At 47.0% G+C, this 11,344-nt stretch overlaps 1 protein-coding gene across 10 annotated transcripts in view; it reads right to left on the reverse strand.

Annotated features, from left to right (window-relative positions):
• ZNF512 (zinc finger protein 512) overlaps positions 1-11,263 on the reverse strand; it is a 54,492-nt gene extending 43,229 nt beyond the window's left edge. For 8 of the 10 annotated variants that reach the window (XR_014691064.1, XR_014691065.1, XR_014691066.1 and 5 more), the window contains exons 1-4: positions 11,096-11,263; positions 9,492-9,550; positions 8,789-8,997; positions 3,021-3,113 (exon numbers count right to left, since the gene is read on the reverse strand). Coding sequence is in view for 5 of the 10 variants with exons in the window: in XM_084513651.1 (XP_084369777.1) it covers positions 3,021-3,113; positions 8,789-8,997; positions 9,492-9,550; positions 11,096-11,116 (382 nt within the window). In the remaining 5 variants the exon portion in view is untranslated. The remainder of the gene's footprint in view (positions 1-3,020; positions 3,114-8,788; positions 8,998-9,491; positions 9,551-11,095) is intronic. The other 2 variants (XR_014691062.1, XR_014691063.1) reach the window with 1 other exon arrangement.
• Positions 11,264-11,344: the final 81 nt, after the last annotated feature.

Consider the following 11,344-nt stretch of genomic DNA (forward strand, 5'->3'; position numbering starts at 1 on the left):
TGTTCAAATAAAATTTTGTTTTAATTTGTGTCCATTAACTCTTGCCCTCTCAGTGAGCACTACTGAAAAGAGTCTGGTTCCCTTTTCTTCATTCCCTCCCATCAGGTATTTATACACACTGATAAGATACCACCGACCCTTCTCTTCTCCAGAATCCCAGCTCTCTAAGCGTCTCCTCATATGCTGGCTCACAGACAAGTTTACTGTCCACCAAGATGTCAAGGTGCCTCTCAAAAGAGCTGCTTTCCAGCCACTTAGCCCCTGGCACGTGCTCATACACAACCTTATTCCCGCCCCAGGTGCAGGACTATGCACTTCCTCTTGTGGAACCTCATGAGATTCCCCTCTACTTAATTCTCCGGTATGTCCAGGTCACTGTGAATGATGGCATATGAGCCACTCCTCCCAGTTTTGTATCAGTGGCAAACTCACAGAGGGTGCAAAATGTGCCATTGTCCAGTTAATTAACTGAAGTGTTAAACAGCACTGGCCCCAGTATTTATCCTGTGGTACAACAGTAGTAACTGATCACAATTCTTTGGGCCCAGATTTTGAGCTGTTTTTCTGTTCACTTCACTATTCACTTACCTAACCTGTGCTTTGTTAGTTTGCCTATGAGAATGCTGTAGGAAACAGCAACAAAAGTCTTACTAAAGTCAAGGTAAACAAGATCCTCTGCTCTCCCTTCATCCACTAATTTAGTGCTCTCATCACAGAAGGCTACCAAATTGATCAATCGTGATTTCCAATTTGTAAATCCATGCTGATAACTCCCAATCACAATCTCATCCTTCAAGCAATTAGCAATGCTTTCCCAAAGGATTCTCTCCTTAACATTCCCAGTAACTGAGATGAGCCTGACTGGCCTGCAATTCTCCAGATCTTCCTTCTTTCTGACCTTGATGACAGGAATGATACTTGCTCTCTTCCAGTCTTGAGGAACCTTTTACAGTCACCATGACTTTACAAAGACAATCAAGAGTGGCCTCACAAAGCTGCATAGAGGAAAAGGATCTGGGGACGTTGGTCAATGCTTGCCTGAACATGAGCCTGCAGTGTGCCCAGGTGGCCAAGAAGGCCTATAGCACCTTGCCTTGTATTGGGAATAGTGTAGCCAGCAGGACCAGGGAGGTCCCCCTACACTCAGCTCAGGGGAGGCCATACCTCGAATACTGTGTTCAGTTTTGGGCCCCTCACTTTAAGAAGGACATCAAGGCCCTGAAGCATGTCCAGAGAAGGGCCTGGAACCCAAGTCCTATGAGGAGTGGCTGAGGAAACTGGGGTTGTTTAGTCTGGAGGAGGCTCAGGGAAGACCTTATTGCTCTCTCCAACTTCCTGAAAGGAAGCTGTGGGGAACTGGGTGTCAGCATCTCTTCTCACAGATAACTAGTGATAGAACTAGAGGGAATGGCCTCAAGTTGCGCCAGGGGAGGTTTAGGATGGAAAATAGGAGCCATTTCTTCTCAGAAAGACTAGTTAGGCATTGGAACAGGTTGCACAAGGAGGTGGTGGAGTCACCATCCTGGGGGTGTTTAAGGAAAGGTTGGACGTGGTGTTTAGGGACATGGTTTAGTGGGTAACATTGGTGGTAGGGTGATGGTTGGACCAGATGATCTTGGAGGTCTTTTCCAACCTTTACAATTCTATGCATGACATCAGCCATCTCTCAGCACAACCAATCAGGCCCCATGGGACTTAGGTACATCCAGTTTAAGTGTTCTAACCTCATCTTCCTCCACCATGAGGACAAGGGTTCCTAGCTCCAGACTTTGCATCTGGTCTCAGTTGCCGGGGATTCCTGAAGTATAGTTTAACAGATAAAGCCTGAAGCAGAGGAGTCACTGAGTACCTATGCCTCTTTCATGTCATTTGCCACCAGTTCTATGGCTCTATTCAAATAATACCCAAGTTGGAAGGACCATCAAGTCCAACTCCGGCTCCAGAAAGGACCACCTCAAAATCAAATCATATGTTTGCGTGTTGTTCAAATTCTTCTTGAACTCCATCAGCCTTGATGCTACGACCACTTCCCTGGGGAGCCTGTTCCAGAGCCCAACCACCCTCTCAGTGAAGAATCTTTTCCTGATAACCAACCTGAACCTCCCCTGACACAGCTTTGTGTTGTTCCTTTGGGTCCTATTGCTGGTGCCCAGCACCTACACCACTACTCCCCCCACCCTTGAGGAAGCTATAGACCATGCTGAGTTCTCTCCTCAGTCTCTTCTGTAGGCTGAACACATCAAGTGATTTCAGCTGCTCCTCATGTGTCTTCTCTAGACCTTTCACCATCTCTGTTGCCCTCATTTGGACATGCTCTAATAGCTAGATATCTTTATATTATAGTGCCAAAAACTACAGACAGTACTCGAGGTGAGACTACATCAGCACAGACTAGAGGGGGACTATCACTTCCCTTGACTGGCTTGCAGTGCTGTGCTTGATGCACCCCAGGATCCAGTTGGCCCTTTTGGCTACAGGGCACACTGTTGACAATTTGCCATTGATCAGAACTCCCAGATCCCTTTCCATGGGGCTACTCTCCAGACTCTCACCCCCCATTCTGTACATATAACCAGATATATTCAGCAGCGCACCCACGTTTTACCTACTTTACTTGTAGAAACTATTTTTTTTCCTTTCACATCCTTTCCCACATTCAAGGTTGGCCTTGGCTTTCATAATATCATCCCTGAAAGATTAGACAGTAACCCTATACTTATCTTGTGTTACATACTCCTACTTCCACCTCTTGTACACTTCCTTTTGCAATTAACCACTGATTAACATCCCTAGACTGTTCTTCCCCTACTTCCTACTTTTTTCCACCCTCTGATGGACTTTAAGAGACTGAAATCAGAATAATCATCAACCATCGTAAAACAGACACTACTCATCAGTATCCTACAATATACACAGAATCAGAAATAGAGTTGGAGGATATCAGAGGATAGCATTTGGGCAGAAAGGAAGTCTGAAGTACCTGAAGGTCTGTTACTAAGAATTACAGTTATTTATATTACCAGAAATCTTCTGCTTCTTCTTAGGAGAGTCTTTAAGATCTTCACCTTCCCCTTGCTCAGATTTCCTCTTGCCTTTCAAAAGTACTTCTCCTGCTAACAAGCAAGAATAGAAATGCTTCAGTCTTATTAAGACTCAGCCTGGATAACAGTTTTGTGTCTGTCTGTTGCCTTAGTTTCTCCTCATATTCAATACTTCTGAAGAAAAAAATAGTTTTTGTGAGGCACTTGGACATCAGTGAGCTAGATATAGCCTTCCAACTGAAGAACGTTAGGCACTGCATGACCTGCAATCCTCCAATACAGAGGACATGGAAGAAATGGTGCCATAGCATGGTTTGGGGAAATTGTACTCCTCAGGAAGAGAGAAACAGAAGGTGCTAGGTTATATCATAAAAAGCTTAACTACACATATAAAAAGGTGAACGGAGAGACAATAGTGAGTGGGGAAATGTGAATAATGTCCTGTCTACCCTCACTATTTCCTAGGCTACCGAATACCTGAAACATTGGCGTCACTCAGACCTCCCTATGCACACAGAATACAGAGTCCCACATCTCTCCCTGAGCACAGGTAAGTACAAAAGCACAATGGCAAGCAGGGGAAACCAAACTGGGGATTCAGAGAAACAGACAACTTCCTCCCAGGTTTATCCCAGGAGATCCACCAGCCCCACTGCTGAGGTATGAAAACTACCAAGATGAGGTAGACTGGGATGGTGGTGAGTGTGGTTTTAATGCCTAGGATTATGGGACACATGGAATGCAAAGGAAGACCATATAAGTATTACACATGACATCGAAGGATGTTTAGGGGCATTATCAAAGACAGGGAAAGGGAGGGAATGATGTGGGAAAACAGGAATAAGAGGTTAAAAAGGGGCACCTGCTTGTAAACATGCGGTTGGTCAGCATATAAATCTGTCCATGCCTTGCAGTGAACGAGCAGTTTCTGGGTGCTAGACTCTGAGGGACTCTGTATTCTGTATGCATGTGTTCCTAAGTGTCTGCAGAGAGGTCTACATGGCAGCAACTAAAGTGACACCACAGGTCACAGGGGCCAGTGTGTCTGTGGTGGCACCAACTGGAGAGAGAGTTGGTGAGAGTTTGTGAGCGTGTGTGGCAGGGCAGAAGTGCAAGATCACAGTGGAAATAGGCTACCAGAGGGACGAGGGAAATCCCAGACAACTGGCAGACAGTAGAATCTGATCCTGTCTGTAAGGAGGTCTACACCAGCAACTGGAGTGGCTCTGTGGGCTTCAGGAAATGGTGTGTTCATGTACTGAGAAGACCAAGATGCAGAGGCCAGCTACTGAGTAAACTTAAGTATCTCTACATTAACACACGCAGCATGGGGAATAAGCATGACAAAATAGAGATGTATACATGCCTGCAGAGCTATAATCTCACTGGCATTATGGAGAAGTGGTGAGATGGCTCCTGTGACTGGAATGCTGGAATAGAAAGATACAGACTGTTTAGGAAGGACAGGCAGGGGAGGTGAGGAGGAGGTGCAGCCCTCTATGTCAATCAGCAGCTGGAGTGTATGGAGCTCCACCTGGGGGCAAATGAGGAGCTGACAGTTTATGGGTAAGGATTACAGGGCAAGCAGGAATGGAAGACATTGTAGTGGGAGTGTGCTACAGATCACATGATCAAGAAGACCAAGCAGATGAGGTCCTTTATAGACAGATAGAAGCAGCCCCACATTCACAAGCCCTGGTTCTCATGGGGGTCTTTAAACACCTCGATATCTGTTGGAGGGACAACACAGTAGGGCATAGGCAATCCAGCAGGTTCCTGCAATGCACTGGTGATAACTTCCTTCTCCAAGCGATAGAGGAGCCAATAGGCAGAGGTGCTATGCTGGATCTCATTCTCACCAAGGAGGAAGTGGTGGGGAATATGAAGCTCAAGGGCAGCTTTAGATGCAATGACCATGAAATGGTGCAGTTTTGGATTCAGAGGTAGTAAGGAGGGAGCACAGCAAGCTCACTACCCTGGACTTCAGGAGAGCAGATTTTGGCCTCTCCAGGGATCTGCTTGGTAGGGTACCATGTGACAAGGCCCTGGAGGGAAGAAGGGCCCAAGAAAGCTGGTTAATATTCAAGGATCACCCCCTCAAAGCTCAGGAGTGATGCATTCCAACAGAGAATTAGTTGGGCCAAAAACTGGGGGTTCTGAAGGACAAAAAGCCTGACATGAGCCAGCATCATGCGCTTACAGCCCAAAAGGCCAACTGCATCTTGGGCTGCATCAACAGAGGAATGGCCAGCAGGTCAAAGGAAGTGATTGTCCCCATCTAGTCTGCCCTTGTGAGGCCTCACTTGGAGTACTGCGTCCAGGTCTGGGACACCCAGCACAAGAAGGAGGTGGGTCTGGAGGAGGGCCACAACATTATCAGGGGGCTGGAGCACCTCTCCTATGAGGAAAAGGCTGAGAGAGTGCAGATGTTCAGCCCGGAGAAGACTCTGGGGAGACCTCGCTGCAACTTTTCAATACTTAATTGGGGCTTATAAAAAAGATGGGGAGCAACATTTTGCTCAGTCAGATAATGACAGGACAAGGCGGGGGATGGTTTAAAATACAAGAGAAGAGATTTAGACTAGACGTTAGCAGGAAATTTTTCACTCGGAGTGATGACGCACTGGAACAATTTGCCCAGAGAGGTTGTGGATGCCCCATTCCTCAGTGAGGTCATGGGCCTCACTGCCCATGGCAGGGGGGTTGGAACTAGGCGATCTTTAAGCTCCCTTCCAACCCAAGCCATTCTGTGATTCCATGAAAAATGCCAGGAGGTCTGCATGGATGAACCGGCCAAACTTAAACAGAAAAGGAAGGACTACAGAGAGTGGAAGCAAGGAAAGATAGCCTGGGAGGAATACAGAGACATTGTCCAAGGAGACAGAGATCAGGTTAGGAAAGCCAAAGCCCTGTTAGATTTATATTTGTCCAGGGACATCAAAGGCAACAAGAAAGGGTTCTATAGGTACATTGGTGATAAAAGGAAGACTATGGAAATTGTGGGCCCTCTTCAAAAGGAAACAGGTCATAGAGCCATTAAGGATGGAAAAGGCACCAGGTCCAACCTTTCCTTGAACGCCCCCAGATGACCCGGTCACCTGGAATGTGAAGAAGGCTGAAGTGCTCAATGACTTTTTTGGCCTCAGTCTTCACCTGCAAGAGCTCCAGCCACATAGTCCATGCCCCAGAAGGCAAAAGCAGGGACTGGAAGAATAATGCCCAATGTAGGAGAAGATCAGGTTTGAGACCAACTAATGAACCTGAAGGCAAAGAAGTCCATGGGACCTGATGAGATATATCCATTGGTCCTGAAGGAACTGGCAGATGTAGTTGCTAAGCCACTGTCCATCATATTTGAGAAGTCATGGTAGTCCAGTGAAGTTCCACTGACTGGAAGAAGGGAAACATAACCCCCATTTTTTAAAATGGAAAAAAGGAAGACCTGGGGAACTGCAGGCCAGTCTCACCTTTGTGCCTGGCAAGGTCATGGAGCAAATCCTCCTGGAAACTCTGTTAAAGCACATCAGAAATAAGGAGGTGGTTGGTGACAGCCAACATGGCTTCACTAAGGGCAGATCTCACTTGACAAATCTAAGATGGGGTCACAGCACTGGTAGATAAACAGAAAGAAACTGATGTCATTTAACTGGATTTGTGTAAACCACTTGACGCTGTCCCACACAACATCATTGTCTCTAAATTGGAAAGATGGATTTGACGGATGGCCCACTCGGTAGGTAAGGAATTGGCTGGAAGGTCTGACTCAAAGAGTTGTGGCCTATAGCTCAATGTCCAAGTGGAGATCAGTAACATGTGGTGTTCCTCAGTGGTCAGTATTGGTACCAAAACTATTTTAACATCTTTGTCGGTGACATGGACAGTGAAGTTGAGTGGGCCCTCACCAAGTTCGCTGATAACATCAAGCCGTGTGGCACGGTCAACATGCTGGAGGGAAGGGATGCCATCCAGTGGGACCTGGACAGGCTTGAGAGGTGGGCCTATGCAAACCTCAGGAGGTTCAACAAGGTCAAGTGCAGGGTCCAGCATCTGGACTGAGGCAATCCCAAGCAGAAATACAAGTCTGGATGAAGAATGGATTGAGAGCAGCTCTGAGTAGGACTTAGGGGGTGTTGGTTGACAAGAAGCTCAACATGAGCCAGCAATGTGCACTTGCAGCCCAGAAAGCCAACCGTATCCTGGGCTGCACCAAAAAGAAGTATGGCCAGCAGGGCAAGGGACGTGATTCTCCCCTTCTATTCTGCTCTTGTGAGACCACACCTGAAATAATGTGTTCAGCTCTGGAGCCCTCAGTAGAATGACATACAGCTATTGGAACAAGTGCAGAGGAGGGCCACAAAGTTTATCAAGGGGATGGAGCACCTCTCCTAAAAAGACAGGCTGAGGGAGTTGGGGTTGTTCAGCCTGGAGAAGAGAAGGTAATAGGGAGACCAGAAGCAGCAGTCTTCCAGTACCTAAAGGGGGGCTACAGGAAAGCTGGGGAGGGACTCTTTATCAGGCAGTGCAGTGATAGGACAAGGAATCAAGGCTTTAAACTAAAAGAGGGTAGATTTAGGTCAGATATAAGGAAGGAATTCTTTACTCTGAGGGTGGTGAGGCACTGGAACAGGTTGCCCAGAGAAGTTGTGGATGCCCCCTACCCAGAAGTGTTTAAGGCCAGTGTGGATGGAACTTTGGGAAACATGGTCTAGTGGAAAGCATCCCTGTCCATGGCAGGGAGGTTGGAACAAGGTGATCTTTAAGGTCCCTTCCAATCCAAGCCGTTCTATGATTCTATGAAACAGAATGCCTAAGTCCAGCTACAGGAGGGATACACAGAGATAATATGTTTTATACATATATGTACATATAAATGTTTTTTCCCCCCTCATTAACATATCTTCATCCTGATCAGCCAGAGAGGGAAACAGGATGGATGCCATTGCTGCTGTTTGCAAGAGTGTTTGAGCATGTATGTTTGTATTGATCTGTGTGGCTGGCTGTACATACATACATATGTTGCATATATGTGTTTGTACCTATGGGATTATATGCTGTCTTGTTACTGGTTGGGCCTGAGGGCATGGAGCTGCAGCGACGCCACCTCTATCAAGCTACCAAATTTGGCCCTCTCTGCAATGGGATGGAATACAGATTTTGATTTAGATAAAGGAAAAAGATGCATTACAGAATGAAAAGCCACATGGGAAGTTTGAGATACGGTTCTGAAGCCAGGAAATCTGAATATCCCTAGAACAACATAAGATCCCATCCAATCCGCATCAGAAAAATCTTAAGTAACAAAAGTGGGAAAACAAACCAAAGAAAAACATCTAAATAAGAAAAAAAAATCTAACAGCCACAAAAGCCATGTTTAACTCAGAATACTGCTGAATGGTCCCCTTCTGTACATTTTAGTGTTGCTTTGTTCTATTATTAAAGTTCTCACAGCATATTCCTGAAACAATTGACAGAACCCCTACACATTCTCTCTTCTACAGATAAAACTGAGATCAGTCACAGAATCATTACTTTTAAGAGACAAGTCACTCAAAAGGAATTGCATAACAGCAGAGAATTTTACCTGTGTTTCTGCAACAGAGGAAGTTTGTCTCTCCTAACACATAAGCATCATTACCAAGCTTGTAATTTGTGGTTGAACTGCAGCATGTCTTTCAGAAATCATCAAATCTCTCACAAAAGAACTGAAGAGAAAACCAATTTCGCATTGAGCAAAGAGTGATGAGTACCTTTTTTTGGTGAAGATTTGTTAATGCTGTTTTTTATGCCTCTCATTTCCAACCAGTAAGCAGGCCTGCGAATGGTCCGCTTGCTTCTGGACTCTCCACTTCCATTCACTTGAGTCTTTGGTGAGCCAGAAGAAACGTTGCTGGTTGCCTCATCATAATTACTGTTCAGTCCTAGGACAGTAGTTTCCACCTCCTCAAATTGCTTAGACCTGGAAAAGATCAACTTGAAATTATTTGTATATATATATAAACACACACACACATATACAACCATAACAGCTTGACAGACAACATTCCTTTCATCCTCCCAAGCACTCTAAAAATTCAGCTTACATCACCAAATCTCTTGAGTTTTGTACACTGAAAAGTACTAGCAAGGCAAAATGTAACACACGGTATTATTTAATACCATATATTTTAGAGTTTGACATTAGAAAGCTACCCGGGAGCACAGGAAAAAAAAAAATTCATCCTACCTCAGCATTTCAACTTACGGATTAGGCACAGGCTCATCACAGTTTAAAAATAAACATTTAAGCAACCAGTGTGGATCTCACAAGATCCTCATCAAACAAATAAAACAAAAAATGTTGTAGCTCTTAAATTTAGACAACTATGTAAAGACCAGGTATAGGTTTTCAACAGGAATCTTCTCAGTTCCCCCAACCCCCCCAGTGAAATTTGACATGAAATATTCACATACTTTCTATTTCCCAGAGACCTCTTGGCTTTCTGTTGTCCGTGATGTACAGGCCTGGTATCCTAACAAAGTAGAACAATTCACATTAGCAATATAATTTTTCTTCCTGAGTGCTTGTTTTCCAACAAAACACAATCACCTGAATTTTAAGGATGTGCATACCATCCTTCTGCAACCTGTTGTCTTTGGCAACCAGAAACTTGTTCTGTAGCAAGGAACCCTTTCATTTCCAGATAAATTAGAACTGTAATCAAAACAGGGATGAGCTTCTCTCTACTTTCCATACGAAATCCAATTATACCCTTTGGACTGGGGCATGAAGGAGTCTTCTTGGTCTCCAGTTAATTCAGTGGTACCTACTTTCTGCCTATGACTTATCACATCATGACAAATACTTTAGATTGTAAATTGCTGTTTTTTCTAGCATTTTTTTCCTTAATTATTCTTGCATTTTCCATTCAAGGATGTTGCCTCCAGTCTCTTTTAAGTTCTCTTTCCAGTTTTATCTTAATCATTTTGGAATATTCCATCAGTTGCTGCTTCCTTTATCCACATCACAGAAACCTTTTTTATTTAACAAAGACTTTTATTTTGTCATTTACTCATTGCTACTTCTTATGCTCATAGAATGGTTTGGGGTGGAAGGGACCTTAAGATCATCTCATTCTAAACCCCCTGCCACGGGCTGGGACACCTCTTGCTAGACTAGGTTGCTCAAAGCCCCGTCCAACATGGCCTTAAATACTTCCAGGAATGAGACATCCACAAGTTCTCTGGGCAACCTGTTCCAGTACTTCACTACCCTCAGAGTAAAGAATTTCTTCCTTATATCCAAACTAAACCTACGCTTTTTTTGTTTAAAGCCGTGACTTCTTGTCCTATCCCTACGCTCCCTGACAAAGAAACCTTCCCCAGCTTTCCAGTTTCAGAGTTATCAAGGAGGCATTAGTAAAAGCAGGAAGCGACCCACGCTACCCTGACTGTCCCTATCCCCAATGGAAAACCCCTGGGACAGGTAATACAAGCTTAGCACCTTTTAAAGGACTCCCTGTTTCAGTTTCCCATTTTCATCTTTTCCTCTGTACTTCACACGTAACGGTCTCCTACAACAAAGGCCTTTCAGACAAAACGCACGATCAGCGCCAGAGGAGCCAGCAGCGCGCTGCTGCCGGTCCCTCTCTCGGCCGGACAGCGCTGCACACAGCCGTCCCGCTGCTGCCGGGCTCCAGGCCTTCAAACAGAAAGCTCGCGGCTGCGCGTCGCGGGCGGCTCTCCCAGCGGCCCAGAGCGGGTCCCGCCTGCTGCCCGCCCCAACGCCCGCTCTAGGACGCAGCCCCAACCGGCGGGCGGCGATAGAGGGACCGTGCCCGCTCACCGGGCCGGGGCGCACCGCGCCGGGCCCCCTCTCTTTACAGCCCGGGGCCCAGCAGGACCCTCGGGGCGAAGAGGAGGCGCCCCCGCGCCCCGTTCCGGCGCCGCCGGCTCGCTCCCACCTCCGGGCTCCATCTCGCGGCGGCTCCGGGCGCCGTGCGCGCTCCCCACAGCCCGGCCGCACGCCCCCCGGGCAGCGGCCGACGGCGCTGCTGGCGAGGCCCCCGCGGACTCACCGAGCCGCCGCCACCCCTCATGGTGCCGCCGCCACGTCAGCACGCGGCCCGCACGCACGCGCACGACCGCGAGGTCGCTCCTTCCTGTCCGCTTCCGGTCGCCTCCTCACGGCGGCCGCCGGCCCCGAACGCCGCGGCGCCGAGCCGCCGGCTGCCTCCAGGCCGCGATCGGGCCGTCCCGTGCGGGGAGGCCGCGCGAGCCTGCGGTACGTAACCGGCCGGCGGCGGAGCAACGACGCGCGGGAAGCT

Source organism: Aythya ferina (assembly GCF_964211825.1).
Source record: "Aythya ferina genome assembly, chromosome: 3".
Taxonomy (NCBI): Eukaryota; Metazoa; Chordata; class Aves; order Anseriformes; family Anatidae; genus Aythya; species Aythya ferina.